The sequence below is a fragment of the Octopus sinensis genome, linkage group LG2 (assembly GCF_006345805.1).
Source record: "Octopus sinensis linkage group LG2, ASM634580v1, whole genome shotgun sequence".
In the NCBI taxonomy this organism is placed as follows: Eukaryota; Metazoa; Mollusca; class Cephalopoda; order Octopoda; family Octopodidae; genus Octopus; species Octopus sinensis.
Genome location: NC_042998.1, coordinates 107,420,066 through 107,443,330, shown reverse-complemented (window position 1 = coordinate 107,443,330; position 23,265 = coordinate 107,420,066). Strand labels below are relative to the sequence as shown.

General features: G+C 35.7%; 1 protein-coding gene across 1 annotated transcript in view; it reads left to right on the top strand.

Moving 5' to 3' along the window:
• Positions 1–7,500: 7,500 nt before the first annotated feature.
• LOC115224304 (ras-related protein Rab-39B) overlaps positions 7,501–23,265 on the top strand; it is a 35,429-nt gene continuing 19,664 nt past the window's right edge. The window contains exon 1 of the mRNA XM_029795151.2: positions 7,501–8,700. Within this exon, the coding sequence (XP_029651011.1) occupies positions 8,483–8,700 (218 nt within the window). The 5' untranslated portion in view covers positions 7,501–8,482. The remainder of the gene's footprint in view (positions 8,701–23,265) is intronic.

Below are 23,265 nucleotides of genomic sequence, written 5' to 3'. Positions count from 1 at the left end.
CATCTGAAGTCAGTTTTGTGGGAGAACCAGTCTGACAGAATCCATAGCAGAATTTAAATTCAGCACTGCAACTTAAAGAAACACTCATTCATCATCTACAGACTAAAACTGCTACTTGCAGCTGTTGACTTTATTTATCTATGATACACATGAACAGTTAAGTGTCTTGACTACAATAACAATTAACTCTTCAACTAAATGTCCACCATACAAATGCTCAGTTGTGATCCCTCAGACAAGAAGATGTTGGTATCATTTAATGAGGAAGTAATGAGCTTAGATCACAAAATGTTGCTTCTCCCACAGAATATAACACAGGTTTAAGATAAGTAGTGATTTGCCATATTGTATATCTTTCCAACTGAGAAAAACAAGCACTAAAACCTTTTATCATCAATATCATAATAACCAATTCAGACAAATATAGACAGCCATACCAGGTTGCAACAATTGCTACCATATCAGTGAAACTACAGCTCATAGGTTCCCAAGAATGACATAAGAGATAAGCTCTAAACATATTCTGTTTGTTGAGATTTCAACTCCTAAAAAGATATACACACCACATACATCCAATCTTATGCTCTGGTATATAGGACCATTTGTATCTATTCAAAAGACACTAGTAATATAGAAATTTAGCACAGAATTATGTCAGAAATTCAGATTATAAAACAATGTTTTTCATGGAACCTGGGCCAACTATCTAGAACCAAGGTAGTGCATCTTTCAAAGTGCTGGTTTAACAATTACTGATACTTAACATAACAAAATTGTACCCACAGTATACAGAAGAAAGCATATAAAATGTAGAACAATTAGCGTTGTAAGTGTACCTCCAGAATGACCTTAATTTTTATAACTACAGCAAAGTAAAAAAAAAATGCAAAGTGTATGTTTTATGTTTATGGTAGCCAAAACACAGACCATTTAAAGTATTTGGTTTCAGTGTTTATGTAAGAAATGTCTCCTGCGTCTTATATTAAATCATGAAATTTTAAAAGTTAAATGTTACAAGTACTCTTACTCCAAAATATTATAAAGACATTTTTTTCTTTGTTTATATCTGATTAATTACTGGTGTTAAGAAAGGCATCTAGCCATAGAAATGAAGCCCAAATCAGCCTGGAGCCTGGTACAACTCTCCAGCTTACCAATTCCAATCAAACCATCTAACCCATGCCAGCATGGAAAACAAATGCTAAATGATGATGATGATGATGATGACGACGACAACGACAACGACGACAACGATCTGTGTAATCACTCTCTCCAATACCAACCTAGATTAGATCACTCTTTGTTTCTTTTTATCAACTCATTGAAGGTCACCTTTTGACTCATGTTACCAAATCACTAAAAACTACCCTTGGTCTTGTGTTACAAATGTACAAATGTACTCTAGACCACCCTTGGTCTCATGGTGCCATTAGTTTCATGTTATCTATCAACCCTAGCCATTCTTTGGTTTTATTACCAATCTAAAACAACACTTGGTCTTGTGTAAACTTATCCAACACCAATATCTATATTGAAATTAAATCTCAATTGAAATCTCATTATCGCATCAATAACTAAGAGTCGATGGTAGCAGTCCAACTATAATTTTGCCCATAAGTTATAAGTTATATTCCAAATAATAATGGGAAAATTAGTTATGTCAGATCGCTTTGAATACTGCAGGTAACAAGTAGTCCAGCATATTTCGTTACATGACCAGATCATCAGTGACTAAACCAGCACTCCTACCAGGCTAACCTGGTGTTATTAGAGACTCAAGTGAACAAAGCACACCCTATCAAAAGGACAAGTAAACCCAATGTAGAGTCAATTACTGTCTGCAAAAGTGCATAATGATATAGAAATATTCAAAGTAGTGAATGAGCATACTTTTAAGACCATTTGAGGAGTGATGGACTGCTGGCTCTTATCAGAACATCTATCCAAGAGAAGATCAGGGATGACCTATCTGAATTCAAATCCCTGTTGTCTTGCTAGTCCCTTTGACTAGGAAGGATTAAGAAAAGGATTGGTATAATCCAGTTGATTCATCTCTTTCTTGGCTTAGCTTGGCTTGGCTTGGCTTCATGCTCTTGTTTAATGGGGCTGGGGTCATTCCAAATTCATGGTCCCAGAAGCATCATCATGCATAGAGCCAATCCTGGAGGCAGCTTTCCTCAGAGTGTGGGCACAGGTGCTAATGGCTTTTGTGAACCACCTCATGCACTCCATGTACCGATGGTGTATAGCCATTTTGAACACCCAGGCAGGGTATACACAGTATTGAACATGTCACACCTGACAATCTTGATGTGCTGGATCCACCCACTACTAGAACACATGACAACGCCCCATAGACTGTGGTCAAAGTGCATCCAAGAAATTGACTTTATCAGATGTATCAAAATTTATCACTGACATAATAAAATTAAAACATATTTCACAGTTGCACACATCTTGTGTTTCTTTTGCGGTTCAGTGTAAATAACCTCACACACAAGTACATAGTAATCACTTATTCTCATGTAATTTCTTCTTACATTGTGATTATTTTCAAAACCTTTAGTGATGTGTTCCAGTTTAAAAACTAGAAGTATGCAATTAAAACTTCATCCATGGGTGGCCTAGAACTTGCCTCAACATAACAATAAAGAATGCCACTCATTGGTGGTCTTAAGAAGAGTCACCTAAATCATGAAGCTCAGAAGATGGTTTCATTCAAAATAGAATGAACAAACATCATATCTCTTTAGCTCAAACATTTAATGCATTTATATCCTTCTGATCCTTCGGCTTTGAGGAATAGGCTCCAAATTCAACACAAGACGCCTGAAGACGGCTGAAGCATACAACAACTGAAACATTGTGAAAGTAACAATCAAGATGAGGACACCAGTCCGACTAATATAAATCATCATCATCATCATCATTTAGCATCTGTTTTCCATGCTAACATGGGTTGGACAGTTTGACCAGAGATGGTAAGGCCAGGGGCCTCACCAAGCTCCATTGTCTGTTTTGACACAGGTTTTTACAGCTGGGTGCCCTTCTTAATGTCAACTACTCCATAGAGTGTACTAGGTGCTTTTAACATGGCACCAGCATGAGTGCTTTTCACAGCAATAGTATCAATTCTGCGGTGGTGGACCGGTCTTCTTGAGTGTATATATAATATAAATTCCTCATCTCAGTAATATAGAATAGCATTAATCTCTGAAATATTTCAGTCAAATATCACATCTAATCACAAAAAGATATTGTGTCAAATTAGTAAGAGTTGATTAGTGAAAATATCAAGTAACGGAAATTTGATACAAACAAAACTCAGAAGTGATTTTGTGTAACTTATATTTGTCATTACTTGAATTTTAAGTTATGTCAAAAAGCAAAGATCATGAAATAGCAGGTATATAATTTAAATCACAATAATAGGTAAAAGAGAAAGACCAAACAGAATTGTGTGAGGTCAAGCCAAGGACATTAGTGACGTACTACAATAATAATGTAAAGACAAAATTATTGAGTTTACGTAGTTTTGGATTCAAAACTATAACATATGTTTTACTGACTCTGGAGTGAACACTTTATTCTATATTGTCATGCATTATTGAATTATCAGTACTATTTAGGAAAATTATCTGAGCTACACAGGAATCTTCTAGGGTAATTTGTATCTTATCTATTTAACATTTCAAAGCAAACACCAGTTTTGTCAATTGCAAACTTGCTTTTAAAAATTAACATCCATGAATAATAAGTCTACCATACTGTACATTCTCACTTGTAATCCCTTTACATCTCATCCATAAGACTCAGTATCCTTAAATCTGGCCTTGTCTTCTTCCACAGGTATCCTCTGCTGACAGGTTTCTAATGGTGATGGTTCGGTCAAACTAGTTGGTGGATTAACCTTTTTGATACCAACCTACCCAAGACTGTCCTCAGTTTAATGAAACAAATTTTATGTTTAAAGTGATTTAAATTAATAAATTAAAACCTTTCATCAAAATTTCAATTTTATCATAAGTTCTAAACACCATCTTAATAATGCCAAAGTTAATTTACTAAATTCTTCTTTATTTTCAATATTAATTGAAACAAAACCAGTATTTCAACTGAAATATGATGACAAAAGGGTTAAGTTTACCACTCACAGACAGTTTCCACCAAGGTTTACCTTCAAAATTTATCTCAACTCCAGTCTATGGCAGAAGACATTTTCTACAAAGTGTGATCAAACACGGAGCTGTAAGATTGCAATGTAAATTTCTAACTCTTTGCTATGATTGTAGCCTAAGAACACATGGCAATGTCTTCAATTATATATAGATTCATAACCCACTACCACAATTTTATATAATTTTGCAGCATCTTATCTTGTCATGAAACCTTCCATCACTAGAAGTCACTTGATACAACCCTTAGGCATCAGTCTGCCACTCGATGTCATCAGTTGAAATGATCCCATCACATGGTGCATCTTTGCAGTGCTTCCTCACCTGTTTGTTGATTTTTGTGATGGCTGAAACGAAAGGAACAGTGTGTTTCTGTGAAATTCTGTTTTCTGCTGGGGAAAACGGCAGCCAAAACAGTTATCATACTTCAAACAGTTTACAAGGCTGCTGCCATGAGCAAAACACAAGTTTATGAGTGGTTTAGGAATGGTCACTTGTTGCTTGAGTATCAACCTTGTTCAGGGCGACCATTAACCTCCCAAATGAATGAAAACATGAAAATTCCTGAACTGATCTTGGAGGACTCTCACCAAACAATTGATGAGCTTGTTGATATGACTGGTGTGTCCTGGAGCTCCTGCCAACGAATTTTGAGCAAGGAATTTCAAATGAAAAGAGTTGCATAAAAGGAGGCATAAACGAAATTTATGCCTCCATGGAAAACAACATTCAAACGAGGTTGTTGCCAATGTCACTGGACTGGTTCCCAAGCAGGTGGCACATAAAAAACACCATTTGGGAATGGCTGTCGCCAGTCTTGCTTAACTGGCCCTCGTTCCGGTGGCACATAAAAAGCACCCACTACACTTTTGGAGTGGTTGGCATTAGGAAGGGCATCCAGCTGTAGAAACTCTGCTAGATCAGATTGAAGCCTAATGCAGTCATCTGGCTCGTCAGTTTGCAGTCAAACCGTCCAACCCATGCCAGCATGGAAAGCAGATGTTAAATGGTGATGATGATGATGATGATGACTTGCTCACAGATCAAAAGCAGTCATGACTGAATGCATGACATGAACTGAAAGAACAGTTGGAAGTTGATCCAGACCTTTTTCGTGATGAAAGTTGGTGTCACAGAATTTGCAGGTGTGGAAGGGGTAAAAAAAATAATGGTGGCATTAAAAGGCATCACTTCACAAGAGTTCCAGTACTGCTTCAAAAGTGGAAAATGCACCTGGACTAATGCATTGCTTCAAATGGAGAATACTTTGAAAGTGATAAAAGTGTAAACATGTAAAACTAAGTGAATGAAATAATATTGCAAAATTCTGGTTTCTTTTGGTTACCCCCTTGTACATATAATGAATATTGAGATAGAGAAATAACTCAGAGTGATCAGGGGCATGAATATGGACAACAGAAACAAATAAAATTATTTAAAATGCCATACAAAATAAATTCTTGATTTATTTTGTATGGCATTTAGAATCAGACATTTTGATTGTCTTGCATCAAGAAGACAGTTCTAGATATGTCTTTTTGACTCAAGAGGTATTGTTCACACAGCAGGTGTCCTGCCATCACTTCCTCATCATCATTTAACATCCATTTTCCATAGTGGCATGGGATGGATGGTTTAACAGAGCTGGCAAGCTGGAGGGCTGCACCAATTCCAGTCATCTATTTTGGCATGGTTTCTATGGCTGGATGCTCTTCCTAATGCCAACCACTTTACAGAGTGTACTGGGTACATTTTATATGACACCAGCACAGGTGCTTTTACATGGCACCAGCATGGGTGCATTTTTACATGGTTCCAGCACAGGTAGTTTTTACATGGCAACAGCATAGGTACTTCATATGTGACACTGGCTTGGGTGCTTGTTATGTGATGCCAGCCTTGATGCTTCTGATGTGGTGCTGGAACATGCTTTTTACATGGTACCAGCACATATATTTGTATGTGAAGAATCAACACAGCCATACATATGTGCAGCAATGTGAAAAATCATCCTAATTATCAATTTTCTGTTGAAGATTTCTGGCACTTCTAAAACATGATGTTTATATAAGTTTGACTGTGTTGCATGAAGCTTTGTAATAACATAGCAATAAATTATGTATATAAACTGATAACAAGTCTTTGTCATAACTCTGCTAGAATTGGTGACCCCAACACGATACAAGCACACAAACCTCACTACACATCTATAGTATTCATCAGCTTAATGTATAAGCAAGATATTTTGTATATTGTACTGGGTATCCAACAGTGGACCCCTAACTCAGGAGTTCCATAGTTTTGAGGAGTATGGAACCACCTCTTAGCCTCCATTGTTCTGGACTGGAGTAGTTACACTTTTCAGAGTCTTGGCTATGGATTAATTAACATGGAATTGCCTCCAGATGAAGGTCACTCACAGACATCCCCATAGACCCAGAGTAGATGAAGCCCTTCAGCTCTTTAACTCCATACAGATCCTGTATTCAGATAACTACCGGACTCGTGACATCTGTTGCGTCAGACAATTACAAGTTTAAAGGACGGGAGAGTGGGACTGGCTCTGTGCAGACCATGCCCATTATAATAATATTCATTGTGCAGATTGTTCAGCGAACCAAGACACCAGCACCAATACCAACATAATCATACTTTCTTCGTAAGTCCAGTGGCAGTAGGGAAAAAGGCGATGGCGACAGGTAGATAATGCAACTGGAAGTCTTCAGCTTTGACACACAGGTGGTCATAGGGCAAAAAGAAGATAATTCAAGTGTCTTGCTAAACCCTCATTCGTAGAAGCGATGAAAGAGTCCATCAACATATTTGTTTAGTAATGCATTAATATACAGTATAAAGTCATTGTCCTACCCCACGTTTGTATATAAATTTATGTGTATTCTCAGATGTTTATGAAAACCTTTATAACATGTTATGTGTATGAATGATTCCTGGCAGTTTATTACTACAGGTGAATAAGCTGACGCTCGAGATTAACCGTATGTAACTATTCTGACTCCCATACAAATTTTAAAACGAGCCCTTTTCTTTATATATGCACGTGTGCGTGTGTGTGTCGAGAGAGAGAGATAGAAGCTGTACTACACAGAAAATAGGTGAAGGTATCACAGACACTCAGTAATTATTGAAGACTGCAGTTTTACCGACTCTCCGTTATTCTCTAAACGATTCACTCACTCACTGACATTTATTTTTCTCCTTATCACCCTTTTCTTCCTTCACGTCTGCCTGTATCTGTCACTCTCTCTCTCTACAGTGTTCAGTTTCTATTACAGCTCTTTCGCCTGCTTTCTCTTTCGTCTATCTATCTCTTTAGCTAAGCTACATCCTCTTTGTCATAGTCTCTATTAGTTCTCATACTCTCTCCCATTGCTGCTCCTCCAACTGCATTTTTCCCTACCCCTGCTCTCCTCTCTCTCTCTCTCTCTCTTTATTTAATCTACATCCTTTCCTGTAATTGTCTCTCAAACCTTCACACACTCTCTCTAATCTACATCTTCTTTGTCATCACCGCTACTCCTTTATGACTTTCTACTTTTCTACCTTTGTTCTCTCTCTCTCTCGCTTTCACCCTCTAATTATCTAACTAAGCATTCCGTCCCTCACTTGTTTCTCCAACTCTTCCACCCTATTTATTACTCATGTCTCACTAACAGCTACACCACCATCTCTGCTTCTAATAATTCCAGCGACAAATAGGAAAAAAAGCAGATAAGAAGAGTGAGACGGGGTTTCTTCGGTTTAAAGAAATTTGAGGAAATGATGCTGGTTGTTGATGTCTGATGTTGGTCCATATGTTCTTTGGATTGCTTCAACCAAGTGTTTCTTCGAAAATATGTTTATCAGACAATCAGAATAAACGAGACTTCAATACTACTACTAATAATAAGACGGTCGATAGAGTGATTAGTTGAAGACGAACAAGATATAGACTTTTAGTTTCCTTCTTGTTTGGTCATTTTGTATTGATAAAACCTTAGTAGAGAAAGAGTAAATTGCTGCTAGTAACGATATCTTCTGAATTTCCAGAACCTTTTAGCAGTTTTCGCTATAGTATCATCAGTTTTACTGTTATTTATGTAGTCAAGGATTTATACATATTTATATTTACAGTAATACATACAGAGAGGATAAGAAACAAGAGAAATTCTCTTTTAATAATCTAAGAAACTCTGTGTGGAATGTAAGGCTTTCAGTGAGAAAAAAAAAACTATATATATATAGAAATATATATATATAAATAAGGGGGAAAAGTTAGAAAGCCAAAGGAAAGCTTTGCATTTATAATAATGGTGGAACCAATATTCGAGTACCAGTTTCGTCTAATACTGATTGGAGACAGCACAGTTGGTAAATCTTCACTGCTCAAATACTTTACTGATGGTAAATTTGCTGAGGTGTGTGACCCGACCGTTGGGGTGGATTTTTATGCTCGCTTAATCGAAGTTCGACCCGGCATCCGTGTGAAGTTGCAGTTATGGGATACAGCTGGCCAGGAACGATTCAGGTAAGGTGGACTTCGAAAAATGTCCCTTTTCTTTCCAGATTTTTTTTTTTAACTGTTAGAAAAACTCCTTTCTTTTCCAGGAACTTTTACTGTTATAAAGAAGAACAAGCAAGATATTCCTTCGTTTAATTGAATGGCGTAGTCGTGTATCTTTTATGCGTATTTATTTGTCTGAAGGAGTATTATGTGTATTATATTACATTCAATTTGTACCACCCAACATATATATACTTGTATATTATGTGCACTCAATCTCTATCATAGGCATATTTTTATATACATTATATACACATTCTGTGTAACCTCATACACATATCCATCTACATTAAATACTCCCTAACACTTACAAACACATATTTACTCTATATAGAATCAATCCGTATATATATATATATACATTTGTTAACTGGACATCGATCTGTGTGTATTATAACAATTGTAAATAGACAAACATGTTATAGACAGAACAAACAAATTGACAAATTTAACATTGATCTCTTCTATTCTTTTGTCACTGTTTATATTTTGACTAGTCTTTTTGGTTCTGAGTTGAAATCCCGTCCAAGTTGACTTTACCTTTAATTTTTCATAGAACGAATAAGTACCAGTCAATTACTAGGATTGATTTAACACGAAATTCGAAACCCTTAGTTATTTCTGAAGTGTTTTCAGCTTTAAAAAATAATAAAAATTGTGTATGTATGTATAATTGTCACATTGTAGTGTCTCATTTTTTCTTTTAATATACACTCACAACAATATACTTTACTAGTCACTAGTATAATACCACTCACAACAATATCGTGTATTACAACATTCACACATTACAACAATATAATTTACTACACTACGCGATTCTATTATTATTATTTTAATACTTGATCTATTCACTAAGTTCTTACTATTATGTGTCTGTGTTGGCGCAGAACATTTATTGTGAGACCTTCAAAATATCAATTATACGCTTCACTGTCTGCATTGATTTTCATTCATATTTAAACAAGGCTTGAAACTAAATTATTCCCAGTTATTTATATGTGGATCTAAAGAACCGTTTTTAAGAATGAAGTTTTTAATTATTATTCAGTTAATTTACCATCTTAGCTAACATACACATGACATATATATATATATATATATATATATATATATATATATATATATATATATATATATATATACACACACACACACACACACACATATATATATACACACACACACATATATATATATACACACACATCTCATCAAGTGTGTGTATGTACATGATGTTTAAGTTTCTTCCATATGTTCGTATTGTATTGCTCATAAAGCCAAAATACACCTAGCACTATTCGATTTGTTTCTGAAAGAGGTGGGGTCCGATTAATGTTTATTCTCTACTTTGTGTCCCTCACACACATCTCGTGTGACATTAGCTATTCAACATGGCTGACATCTCTACTTCATCTCACTGCAAGATGCTACATTTATACTTTCACTCTTCTTATCATTGTTGTTGTCACTAACGCCTCTTTCAATAATAACAAGACAGCAAGCAGTAGGCTTCAAACGAAGCACCTGACAGATGCATACTGTTGTTTGTCTAATGAAAAAGCGGAATTCGTTAAGTGGCTTCGATGTAGTAATAATTAAGAAATCTCCACTAGCCTTTATTTCGTCTTCTATTTATTTACTCTGTGAAATAAACTCTATGAATCATGCCACCCATACATATTCAAACTCTGCAAGCATTGCTGCGTAGACGAAAAATTTATGAATACTGCTATATTCCTACTTCAGTATGCATTTCAGCACCGTTATAGAGGCAAGGTACTACTATAATGTCTACAACCTGGTTCTTGCAAGGTTTCTGTTAACAGTGCCTCTTCTGTGATGTCAGTTCAACAATTTAATATATAAATTATTGAAACGGATTAAAAATATGTTGATGTGATGGACTGCATTTATCTCCTCCCTCTCTTTCTACTCAGATAAAAAAAATATATATTGACTATCACACCTCCTCTGTACCCATACTAATGAACGAACCAACGAGTGAGCCTCTACATATTTGCGCAACCTCCCAGAAATAGCAACCACATTTCCCTCAATTCGCCCCCTTTACAGAAATAGTGTACCCAGATTACGTTGTTCAATGTGTCCTTTTTAAGACAGTCGGGTGACGATTGAGTGACATTTAACTGCTATTTCTAGTAAGAGAGTTCTGATGGAGAAAACCTGCAATGAAAGGCATTCCAGCTATGACAACCCGTCTTTTATTTATTTCTTTTTTTGCTGTTATCAGGGAATATACATTGTTTAAAGTGTCCTTTTTTTTAAAAAGACAGTAGCCTATGGTTTGAGGAAGATTTGGCTGTTGTTTCTAATTGTTCGAACGACCTCGTAGCTGTTACCTTGTTGGTGTTCTGAATGCAATTACAAACATCATGGGGACGGGGGAGAGCTGGTTGCACACACATACACCTGCAGTCATGCTACAACCACGTAACAAATTTATTACCACCATATTTGTACTCACTAGTTGTTTTATTCATATAAATTTTCTTAGAAACGCGTGTTTTATTTTATTCAATTACCATACGAGATGTTGGTATTTGCGAACAGTTTATCAATTCTTCGTCTGATGATATCATAAAATAATCCCTGGTCTATCTGTTCACCATTAAAACCATTCCTCTAGTGTACAAACACTAACATTTAAATAATGGTGATGCAACAACCCTATTTTCCTAGAAACCATACGTTTTATATTTTCATTTTCTTATCAATGATAGAGCAATCATCCTGTGTTGCAAAATAAAACATTGGTACAAAGGGTGTTTTTAAGTTGAATTATTTCAAATATAAGCCACACAATCATTTTCATCTATTTCGAGTTAGGATTTCATTATTTCCGTTAACATCTGTTCAGTTCTTTTCTCCAGACAAATGAACCGTTTGCTATATACTCTTATTAAGCATTTTTGTAAATCGCAAAAGTCTATCAGACCACACTAACATGCAATATAAATAATTTAAGTAATAAATACGTAGTTTATGTAACCAAAATGTCTGCATGGTTTGGTTATCCTTATTGATTATGGTTTCGTTTTTTTTGTTGAGTCATGCATTTTTGTCAATCAAACGTGTCTGTGGTAAATTAGAGTATTTGTACTTATGAAAGAGTTTTATCGCGTGATATGTTGCTATAGTTCTATCTAAGTAAGTAGTACACAAACTGTAGTACAAACAGCAGTTTGCTGCCAATTCAGAAATGATGAAGAATAAAACATCTATTAGTGCACAGCTACTGCTCCATTTGTCAACCCAGGAATAGTTTTAGAACACTGCTTAGTTGCAGATGCTATTAAATGTAAATTATGTCAAGTTAGAAAGTAATATTCTAAGTTGCTGTGGAAAAAGGTTTTGTTTTTTTTAAAATTTGCTTGTCCTCAACTTTCACAGTGGCTACTGGCAGTGCATTCCATATTTTGGAACTGTAATGTTCTTTTAATCTTTTCTTTAGTACTGTAACTTACTTTCTTTTATCGGTTTCAGCTCAAAGCTGGGGCACTGCCGTTAATGGTAATAAAGATTGAAGACATTTCTGTAAGATTCTTGAAAAAAGTTAGCAAATAAGGAACCAAAGTATTAATATAGTTTTGTAGATTTTCAAAGTAAGCATGCTTTTCTGTTTGGTAACCAATGAACATCGATTAATGTCCTAGGTTTAAAAAAGGGAAGCACAGTGATGGTAGTTTTACAGCTTTTGAAATTTCAGCTATTTTCCTGCAATTACTTGAAAAGGAAAGATTCATATTGTTTTTGAAATTGACAATAATGCTGGTGCTACTAGGCTTCAGATTGATATGGTAAGTTGGTGTTGTGACATTAATATGGGGACAAATGTCAAGTAAAATTACAATCAGGAAATGAAACCAGGTTACTGATGGAGTTCACTACCTATCTTCTCACTGTTTCTATATTACATTATTTTTTTTATAATGAATTAGATGATAATGCACATTATCACATGTGCTCTGGATCACTCTTGAGATTACACATACACAAACCTAATTTTAACCCGCTTGTAGGGTGGAGCACAAGTGAGCTGGGAAGAATGGTTGGACATTAAATACATCAACTGATGTATAAAAAAAAAACAACAGATAACAGCGCTGTTATAGACAAATTGGTAAAGTACTGTGTTGATGGTGAATATAATCCAGATAGGAAAGGATAGAAAGAAATGAAGTCATCTTATGATTGTTACTGTCACAGACCAGATAAACATGAATGAGTAATATATCATACTGTATACCTGTCTATAATTTGATTGTTGTTGCAGCAGCTTGGTAAGATATGAAGTCCATTAGGTTGTCTTTGTCAAATTTCCCAAAAGCATTTTCAGTGGTGTTCAATGTAGTTCAAGAATTTTGTCACAAAATGCAAAATAGATGGCATTCTTGAAGATCATCATTCAAAATGTAAAGGATGTTCCTGTGCTTTGCACAGTCTATATGACCTACCTCCCCTTTGTTAAAATGATTTTTGTCAACTTTGTGGAATCTTTCCTTCCAGTTCTTAACTGTAAAAGCATTCACATTTTCTGTCCATTTTGTATCCAGTTCTACACACATAAGATATATCTCTCAAGCTATCTTTTTCATTCTACATGTACATACACGCCAAGTGTGAAACCACCTCTGGTTGCTTTAAACCAACAAGGCCACTGGCTGTAACAATAATACTTCAGTTGTCCTCATTGCGCCCCAAATGTGCCTTCCCTTCCACACTGAACTATTCTTTTTTACTTGTTTCAGTTATTTGACTGTGGTCATGCTGGAACACCACCTTTAATTGAACAAATTGACCCCAGGACTTATTCTTTGTAAGCCTAGTACTTATTCTACAAATTTCAGGCAAGACCTACAGTGGAGCACTGCTCCCTCATTTGAATCAGTACTGATGCTACACACTTGCAGACATCCTAAGAAAACCCACCTGAATGATTTCTGCAAAGTTACTCACTAGTATATCTCAACTTCCAGTACACTGATATGATGTCTCCTCTCTCTGCTTTTCCACTACTGTGGCTTTATCTCCTTGGAGTTGGCTGGTCTTTTTTCCATCTCTACTCTTACACTCTTGCTTCACTTGTCTCTCCTCTCATCAACTATAGAGTTTGTTTTCCTCCAGGCTTCATACTAACCACAAGACCCAATCTTTCCTTGATTGTAAACCCTCTGGAACCTTCCCTTGTACATGTTTTTCCTGCAGTTGTCAACATGCAAGTGCTCAAGAAGAATGTTAACTGCAGTGATCTCACTGGTCTCAGAAAGCTTGTGAAGATCATAGGTATAGCCTCTTTCATCAGAACAATCCAATTAAAAGGGAAACCACATCTAACTCAAAGTAGTTATCAGTATTTTAGGTGCTCTTTTTTATATAGGCAAGGGTTGGATGGCTTTCTGAAGCAGTGTTTTATGGTTGAATGCTCCTCCTGTTGCCAACACTTAGTTGTCTCTTTTGACATACAGTGATGTGACATAGCTATTCTAAAATCTACATACAGTAAAGCTGTAAGTATTTATAAATTGCTAAGCAGTTGAGAATCAGCCTCTTAGATGTGGTTTGTTGTAAGTCTTAACCTCTGTCAAGCACACAATTAAAAAAGTTTGTAATATCCAAGATTTAATCTTTAGTGGACTGTTATGATATCTGCCTTAGTAATGATAAGACATTGAAGTGATTTCACAAGGTATAACTTCTGGTATAGAAATTTTTTTTTACATAGATAAAAATATTAGTTGAAATTTCAAGTTTAAAATACCTGAAGTCTTAAACTGTTAGTCATTTATTCTTTTTGAGAGGTAGGAATTCTTGAAAGCATAAGTAGTGAATTTTTCAATGAAAATGAGTCAGTCTTTTTGACTTCAATTTACCTTTTATTTTTAATGAGTGTCATTCTGTGTTTCCAGTTGGACTGTATAATTTATACTGAAGTTCTTTAGATTCTTCCTTAGTGTAGCTATAACATACTTACACAACATAGCAATCAAATATCCCTCAACATGGTTTTCATATCATTTGTGATTATGACATGACTTATGATAACAGTTGCTTTGCAGGTATTTTTATGGCCCAATTCTGTTATAAAGTAGTTACTTACAGACTTAATCTTTCAGGTATTTAAACTGTCTAACAATTCTTTCCAAATGGATTTTACCAGTTGTAAATAATTTAATGAATTAGAATTGGGTGAAATATTGAGGTGTGATTATGACATAGTTTCTGTGTATATATGTGCATGTATGAAGGCATATGGCTTACTGGTTAAGCTATTTGGATCTTGATCATAAGTTTATGAGTTTGATTTCCAGCGGTCCACTGTCCATGAGCAAGACACTTTATTTCATATTGCTCCAGTCTATTCAGCTGGTAAAAATAAGTTGTATCTAATTCAAAGGGCCAGCCTTATCACATTCTGTGTCACACTGAATCTCCCCGAGAACTACATTAAGGATACACATGTCTGAGAGTGCTCAGCCACTCACATGTTAATTTCACAAGAGGGCCGTTCCATTGATTGGATCAACTAGAACAGTTGTCATAACCAACGAAGTGCCTGTTATATGCGAGAGAGAGAGTAGAGTAGAGTAATGTTTCAGTAGTGTAATGTGGTGTAGTTATACGAGGGAGTGCTGAGAAATTCCTAGCTTTGGGTAAAAAGAAATACAAGAGGATCAATTAATTATGATTTTATCCAACATATTCTCCTCTTAGATTCACACACTGCAATAGTCCTTCAGTTTTTCTAAGCCTTGTAAAAGAACTCAGAAGGCTGGGCCTCCAACCAGATCTTTCACAATACTCTTTTCAGCACCCCTTCATAATCAAGGTCAGGTCACCCTTGATTGAGCAGGCCTATAATTAGAGACATTGTAGCTGTGACCACCTGTCCAATTTTTCACTCCTTTACAGTGTCTCTATTATTATATTTTCCAGTGTGTTCTTCCTTTTTTAAGATAGGAGGGTGTGATTCGTGAAAGATTTGGCTGCTATTTTGAATGACCAGTAAACAACTCACTTGTTCACTTGCAAAGTTATGGAATGTGATGTGGTACAGTAGTATAGTGAGTCCTGTGTGGTATGCAGTGTTATGTAATGGAGTAGTGTACTCATTGGTACTTAGATTGGCTGAAATATTTCTCTAGTAAAAGTAAGCATTAGTGTAGATTTCAAGTTTGCAACATCCCCACTATATTCTGGAGTTTTTTTCCAATATTACAATTAAGTTTATCCATTTGACATAAAAAGTAAGTAGGAGCTTGACAAATAATTGTTGTTCTGTAGACCTTATTTGTTCTAATGAAGTCAATTTTTCTCACAGACTGACTGACAGAGAACCAGGATTTCTGATGTGATTGAAGTGCAGGGGTAGTTAATAGTACTCATAAAATGACACCTGTAAACCAAGACTTTAGGTCTGCTAACTGGCACTCTGTCAGTTACAATGATAAGGGTTCCAGATGCTCATGAATTTAACATGCAAGTGCTGAGACACGTATCCTTACGGTAGTTCTCAAGGAGATTCATTATGATATGGAATGTGACAAAGCTGGTTCTTTGAATTACAGGTGCAATTCGTTTTTGCCAGCTGAGTGAACTGGAGCATGCCACTGGGTATCTAACTCACAACCTTACAATTGTGAGCTAAATACCCTAACCACTAAGCCATGCACCTTCACATCAGATCTGATAGATTTACAGGAGTATTAATAAAAATGATATCAGTGAACCAGGATTTCAGATGTGATAGATGTAACATTAGGAAGTACTCATGAAATGAAGTCTTTGAACTGCCTAGACAATCACAAAATGTAGTTGACAGCTTTTGTTCCATAGGTAATCTAATTGATGTTAGTTGTAGAGATATATAGTTGCTAAAAGTATAGAGAGGGTGTAAGAAGCTTAGGGAGCTGTTAATTCTGTTTGCAACAAAAGTGTTCCTCTCTTTATGTGCAAGTTGGACTGTATGAAGTATGTGTCAAAAATATGATGCTGCTTTGTGAGACTTGGTTATTGGATGTGGAACATCTATGAAAAGTTATGTGTGTAGTGTTAACCTACAGGAAAAAAAGGGCACAAGTAAGTTGAGAAACTGGCTGGGCTTTAAATTTATCAGTTGATGTGTGCAAGAAAGGTAACTGCACAAAGAAGTGCCATCTGTTTTTAGAGGAGGGTATCTGAAGAAGATCATCATCATTGTTTAATGTCCACTCTTCATGGAGGCATAGGTTGGATGGTTGGATATGGAGCTGGTTAGTAGGGAGCTGTCTGTTGTGGTATGGTTTCTATGGCTGGATGCCCTTCCTAATGCCAACCACTTTTTACGCAACACTGGCACTGGTGCATTTATGCTGCACCGGCAAAAGTGCTTTTTATGTGGCACCAGCACCTGAAAGGACAAGCGTGTACGTATGGAAGATAGCAATTTTACTTAGATTGATGTGTCTTCTCGAGTACTACAGCAAATCACCACATTTCCCGGTCCCTTGTCATTTCCTCAGTGAGGCCCAGCATCTGAAGATCCTCTCTACCACTTCATCCCACATCTTCCTGGGTCCATCCCTTCCACAGGTACCCTCCACAATTAGAGCTTGACACTTCTTTATGCAGCTGTCCTCTTCCATACACAAAGATGACCTAGGAAAATGTGGTTTGTTGAAATCAAATACAGTACCTAGTTGCTAAATGGTTGAAAGAAAGCTTAACAAATCACATAAGGAACAATATTATTAAAACATTGCAATTGAATTTGGAAAATATTGAATACTATTATGTATGTTTGGAAATAATAAAAAAAAAAAACTAAGAAAAAAACCGGTGAGAGAGAAAAGAGAAATAGTGTATATGAAGGGCAATTGGAGAAAGGAAGCGACAACATAGTTAAAGAGAGATAATGACAACAGGCTGATACGTAGAACAGCCACTACAACCTGACCAAATGTAAAGAGCAACTGACATATCAGATGACTAACAGACTAGAAAAGAAAGAAGTTATTTCAAGATAATGAGGTAACTTTTTACATAGTCAGTCAACCTGCTAGAAATAGCAATGAAAGTTTCCTCATATCACGCCTCATCTTCAAAAAATGGGTAACACATATTGGATAATGTAGTCTTTGATACACTATAGCTGAAAAAAAAAAATGAGATGGTCATGGCTGGAATGCCTTTGATTATAGGTTTGTTGAATCAAGGCTGACACCTGTTGAACAACATTATTTTATCAGGTTATATTTTTATGACATGTTAATAATTGTAATGTTATTTCCATTTTAATTATATATAAAAAAAAACTATTTAAGTTATATGTTACATAAGTTAAGGAAAATATTCAATTCATTGTTAACAGAGGTGTGTTGTAACCTCATTTATCTAGTATTTATGAAGATGAAAAAAATTTGATCTATAACAATGTTTTGTGTGAGAAGGTTTTGCAATTACAACACAAACTAAATTAAGGATCACAATTTTATTGGTTTCCTAGCCTGTATCATTGGTTCTATAATCAAGTAATTCCATAGATGGGTCTATATTAGTTGACTTTCAAATGACGAATTTATTTGCATGCTTTGTTTCTATGTGACCATAACAGAATGTCTACATGTCTCACAGTTTCCTACAATTGAAAGCTTTACATTTTTCATTCTGCTTTAGCATAAACATTTTCTTGTGAGCTATGTTTTTCTGTCCACTTACATTCTCTTCTGTAAAATGTCTGGAAGCTCAGATCGCCTATAGTGTTAAAAAATCCTAGAAAATATTTTTTTCTTCTTTAGACACAAGGCCCAAAATTTTGTGGGGAGGGGACCAGTCGATTAGATTGACCCCAGTATGCAAATGGTACTTAATTTATCAACCCCGAAAGGATGAAAGGCAAAGTCGGCCTTGGCAGAATTTGAACTCAGAATGTAAAGAGAGACGAAATACCACTAAGCATTTCTGCCAGTTTGCCACCTTCTAATCTTTCCTACACATAGGCACAAGACCTGAATTTTGGGGGGAGGAGGGGCAGTCAATTAGATTAACACCAGTATGCAACTGGTACTTAATTTATTGACCCCAAAAGGATGAAAGGCAAAGTTGACCTCAGCAGAATTTGAACTCAGGACATGAAGACACACAAAATACCGCTAAGCATTTTGCCTGGCGTACTAACAAAGAAAATATTCTATTCTGTTTGTTGACAATTATTACTCAGCTAACTCAAACTGCATGAACTAACATCTCTGATATTGGTAGTGTTTGACATACATTTAGTAAATGAAGTTACTCATTCACCCTAAAACAATTTGTGACACTGTATCTCTTATAATACTTCATAATAAATCTCAGTAATACCTGTACATAATCAAAATTTTTCTTTCAACTCAAAACAATGAAGATACTGATGATAATGGCCATTCATCCATTAAATTGAGCTATATTGTATAAGTTAGTACATGTTTTATGTTTTTTATTAATTTTTAAATTATACAAAGATTCTAACATAAGTAATGCAAAAGTGGACATAACTGATATAGGGTGTTTAAATTGCACTTGTTGGTAAAATAATTTCCTCTATAGAAAGCCATAACTCTGTAAAGTCTACCATCACAAGCAATGCATTTATGCCATTATTGTAGCCACCTTCACTTCTTTTGTTTCATCAAATTGTCATCCCTAAAGACTGCTCTCCATTAAACCGAACTGGTGAAAGTTAATGCACACCAGACCCTGGCAGTAATAGTAGAGAAGGGACCACTGACAAATTTGATTTGCTGATTGCCTGATTTGTTGCCACAATTGTGTATGGTTGCACATTATCATGATGAATGTAGATTGTTTTCAAATTCTTGTTTGGTTTCTAACTCCTTGTGGTGTCTGTAAGCTTTTTGAGTGTCTTCGTGTACAGCTTGCTGTTTATGGTACTGCCACATTCTAGAAAATCAAGCAGAATGATGCTCTTGCCATCCTAAAACTCAAAGCTTTGAAGAAGAGGTGTGATACCATTCTGTGGACTGAGCCTTCATTTATTTGAATCATTAAGATATGTCCATGTTTCATTCCCTGTCATGAAATTGGGAAAAAACATTGTCTTCATTAGTTTCAAACATTTCTGATAAATTTCTACCTTCAGATCGGATGTCAATTGCAAAGGTACACACTCTGTAAAGTGGTTTGTGTTAGGAAGGGCATCCAGCTGCAGAAATCATGAGGCATGACACGGTCTTGCTATTTTGTTGGGTCCTGTTAAAACATCTAACCCAAGCCAGCATGGAAGATGGTCGTTAAATGATGATGATCTCTGATATCAAAATCCATCCATCTTCGGTAAAGCATTATGATCGTAGTCTAGTTCAGTGGTTCCCAAAGTGGTCTGTATTGCCCCCCTGGGGGTGGTGGAAAGTTCCTAAGGGGTGTTGAAGAAAAGTGGGGTGATAACAGGGTAGCAATTCATGTAAAGATTGGTGTGATAATGGGATGGCAATTCATGTAAAAACAACAAAATAATGGGGTCATTAGGTTAAGTCTTATTTAGGAAATACAATTGCTTTGAATTTGCTTCAGAAAGAAGTCTATGTTTGTGGTGGTTACTTGGGGTAGGGGAGCTAGGAATGTGGCCTGGGTGTCAAGGGGCTGGGAACCACTGGTCTAGTTGTACAGGAAGTTCATTTATTGTGACTTGTCTGCGTTTGTGAATCAGTTTATCTACTCAATGGCGATTCATGTCTGGTCATAGTCAACGATCCCCCACTGCATAGTTTGTCTTCAATGCTAGTTTCCTTTTTAAACTTCATCCTTCTGTGCATATTGCTTTTTTCAATGTTGTCACTTTTTGTAAACAACATGTAGCCTTCTGTGGATGTCAGACAGCCAACACCCCTCCTTTGTCAAGAATTCAGTGATGCTATGCTGCTTCTGTTTGGGACCCATTATTTTCCTGCAATGAAGAACAGAAGAGTTACTCTAGCAATATGTGGAGTTTGAACATCCTGTGTTAATAAAAAAGCATCCTGTGTTAATTAATAAAAAAGTTATGCCCACTTTTGCATTACTTTTGATATGACTCTCGTAATTTCCTTTTTAGATATTATCACTTTTGGTTTATTTCTAGTTTTTGTCTTAACTAAAGTTGAGAGATTAGATTGCCTTGTTTCAAGTCATGATGCACAGATTGATATCTCTCCTACTACAAAGCAGTATTGCCGTACATATTTTCCTGATAGTAAGTCTGATAGGTAAGCTTTGGTGCGTGCGCACACATACACACACACACACTCTCTCTCACCAAGCTATGGCACTTCTAGCTGGGTTTGAATACACACCCTTATATTTTAGTAGATGGCTGGTGTCTGGGACATGAACTGGAAGATTTTCTGTACTTTGTATATGTCCCTAATCATTTCAGTCCTTAACTTGTACATCTCATATATCTAACATGACAACAAACTCAGTCAGAACTGGTTTACTCTGTTAACTTCTCACGGTGAAAACCTCAATGCCTATTCTTTTCTCCATAGAGACACAAAAGGTGTTGTCTTAAAAGTTGTAAACAAATTAAGTAAATGTATCCTTTTGATTAAGTACCTACCTTCTCATCGTGGAAGCTCAAGGATTTGAGAGTGTTAATATATATTTTAACCTCCATTACAATATAAAAGAATGAAGAATATTTCTAATTTTCATGCAGCACAATTTATTTATACTATTAATTTGGAAAAAATCTGTCTTTCATTAATTACAATACATATAATTTGTTTGATGAATTTTTTTTTCTGTGATTTGTCTGACAGTAAATCTCAAGTCACATATGCTTTGATGTTTTCTAAAATCAGAGTTGAGTCTCTCACAGTGCTGCTTCTATATGATGCATATCAGTTTAATGTGTATGAAGATGTTACTATGGTAGTTAAGTACTTCTGGACAGAAGCAATTTTTAGGGTGTTTTCACTCCATCATTCTGAATTCAGTAGAAGAATTCTCTGAGTGCACCATATCAGATATTTGTTCTTTATAACATTTCTTCAGGAATACTATTAGATCACGATACAGTATCTTATATGGCTCAGAAAGATTGTTCAGCAACTAAAATAAGGTAATAAATCTGTAAAAAAAAGTCCTTGTATGTTTTTTCTGCTTTTGAAGCATTTAGAAGCATTTTCCCTATTTGTTTAAAATCTGTTAGCTGTTTCCACAGATTTCAGATTAGATTATTTGTGAATTTAATCCTTTGATTTCATCATAGTTATATTATTGTTATTCTACTGTTATTTAGAAGAACTCATCTTTGAACTATAATCCTATTTCCTGCCATTTGTACTTAAGTAGAATTAAAGACAAATCAGGCAAGCACCATGTGCCTTTATTTGCTATTTTCGGAGCTCATTAATTACATTTGCACTGTTGTCAAGCCACTTCACAGAATTTGATTTAGAGACTATTTGTTACCTGACCAGTTTATTTCATCATTAAAGTTTGTATCTCTCATACTGAGTCTGTATTTCCCACACTGAGTCAGTACCTTCCACACTGTCTCGCATGCCCTCTTTCTCTTACTCTATATTCCTCATTTTGCTCATTTAACACTGGTATCTCTGATTTCTGTCTTTCTCACTCTCTCTTGATCTCCTTCTTTTGACGCATTGTTGCTTGGCCATGAATCATGTGACTGATGTCATATTATCTAATGAATCCTGCTATATATAATGAGCTAAGTGAACATATAGGAAGTCTTTTTTTTTTTTGGAGTGGTGGTACCACACAATTTGATATCATTTCCAGGCCCATAGAAGTGATATTAAGCTCTGTTGCAAATGTTTGTGACCAGGCACTTGACAAAAAATTTATTGTTATTGTGATCCCGTGGTTCACTGATATCCACTGCACTTTCCTTGATTCCCCTCCCCTCCCCCCAATTAATAAATAACAATAAATCTTCTAGATAATTTTCCATTCTCTTTACTAATATCTGTGGAATCTAATCCAACCTTGACCTTATACATCATGTCTTATTAATATGCAAGTTATATACCTTATTTGTCTCAAAACCAAGCTCTTACCTGGTATTTTATAGTTCATTTCTGCTGTCCAAGCTACGCTTTGTACTTCGTTTTGAAAGGAGGTTTCTGTACCTATATAAAGTCTACTCTTCTTAACACTCATCACTCCCCCCTGGACATCAGCAGTAAGGTCTTACAGTTACTTTGGCTCAAACTCTTCTAGCAACCCAATCCTCTTCAATCTTTATCAAAGAAATATATCTCACCTCACATTTTTTTTATGTATCATCCTTGGTATCTTCAGTGCTTTCCACTCTTCTCATACTGATGGTTGCAATCTCCATTGTTTTACACCAATTAATTTCATCCCCTGCATCCCTAACTAACACAGAAATCTAAACATCACATCTGTTATCTCTTTTTCACCTTCAAATCTAGTCTCTACTGAACTATCTATATTTCTACATCTATTGGTTTTAACCAATGTCTCATTGAGATTACCATCCACACATTCACATACAAAGCAACA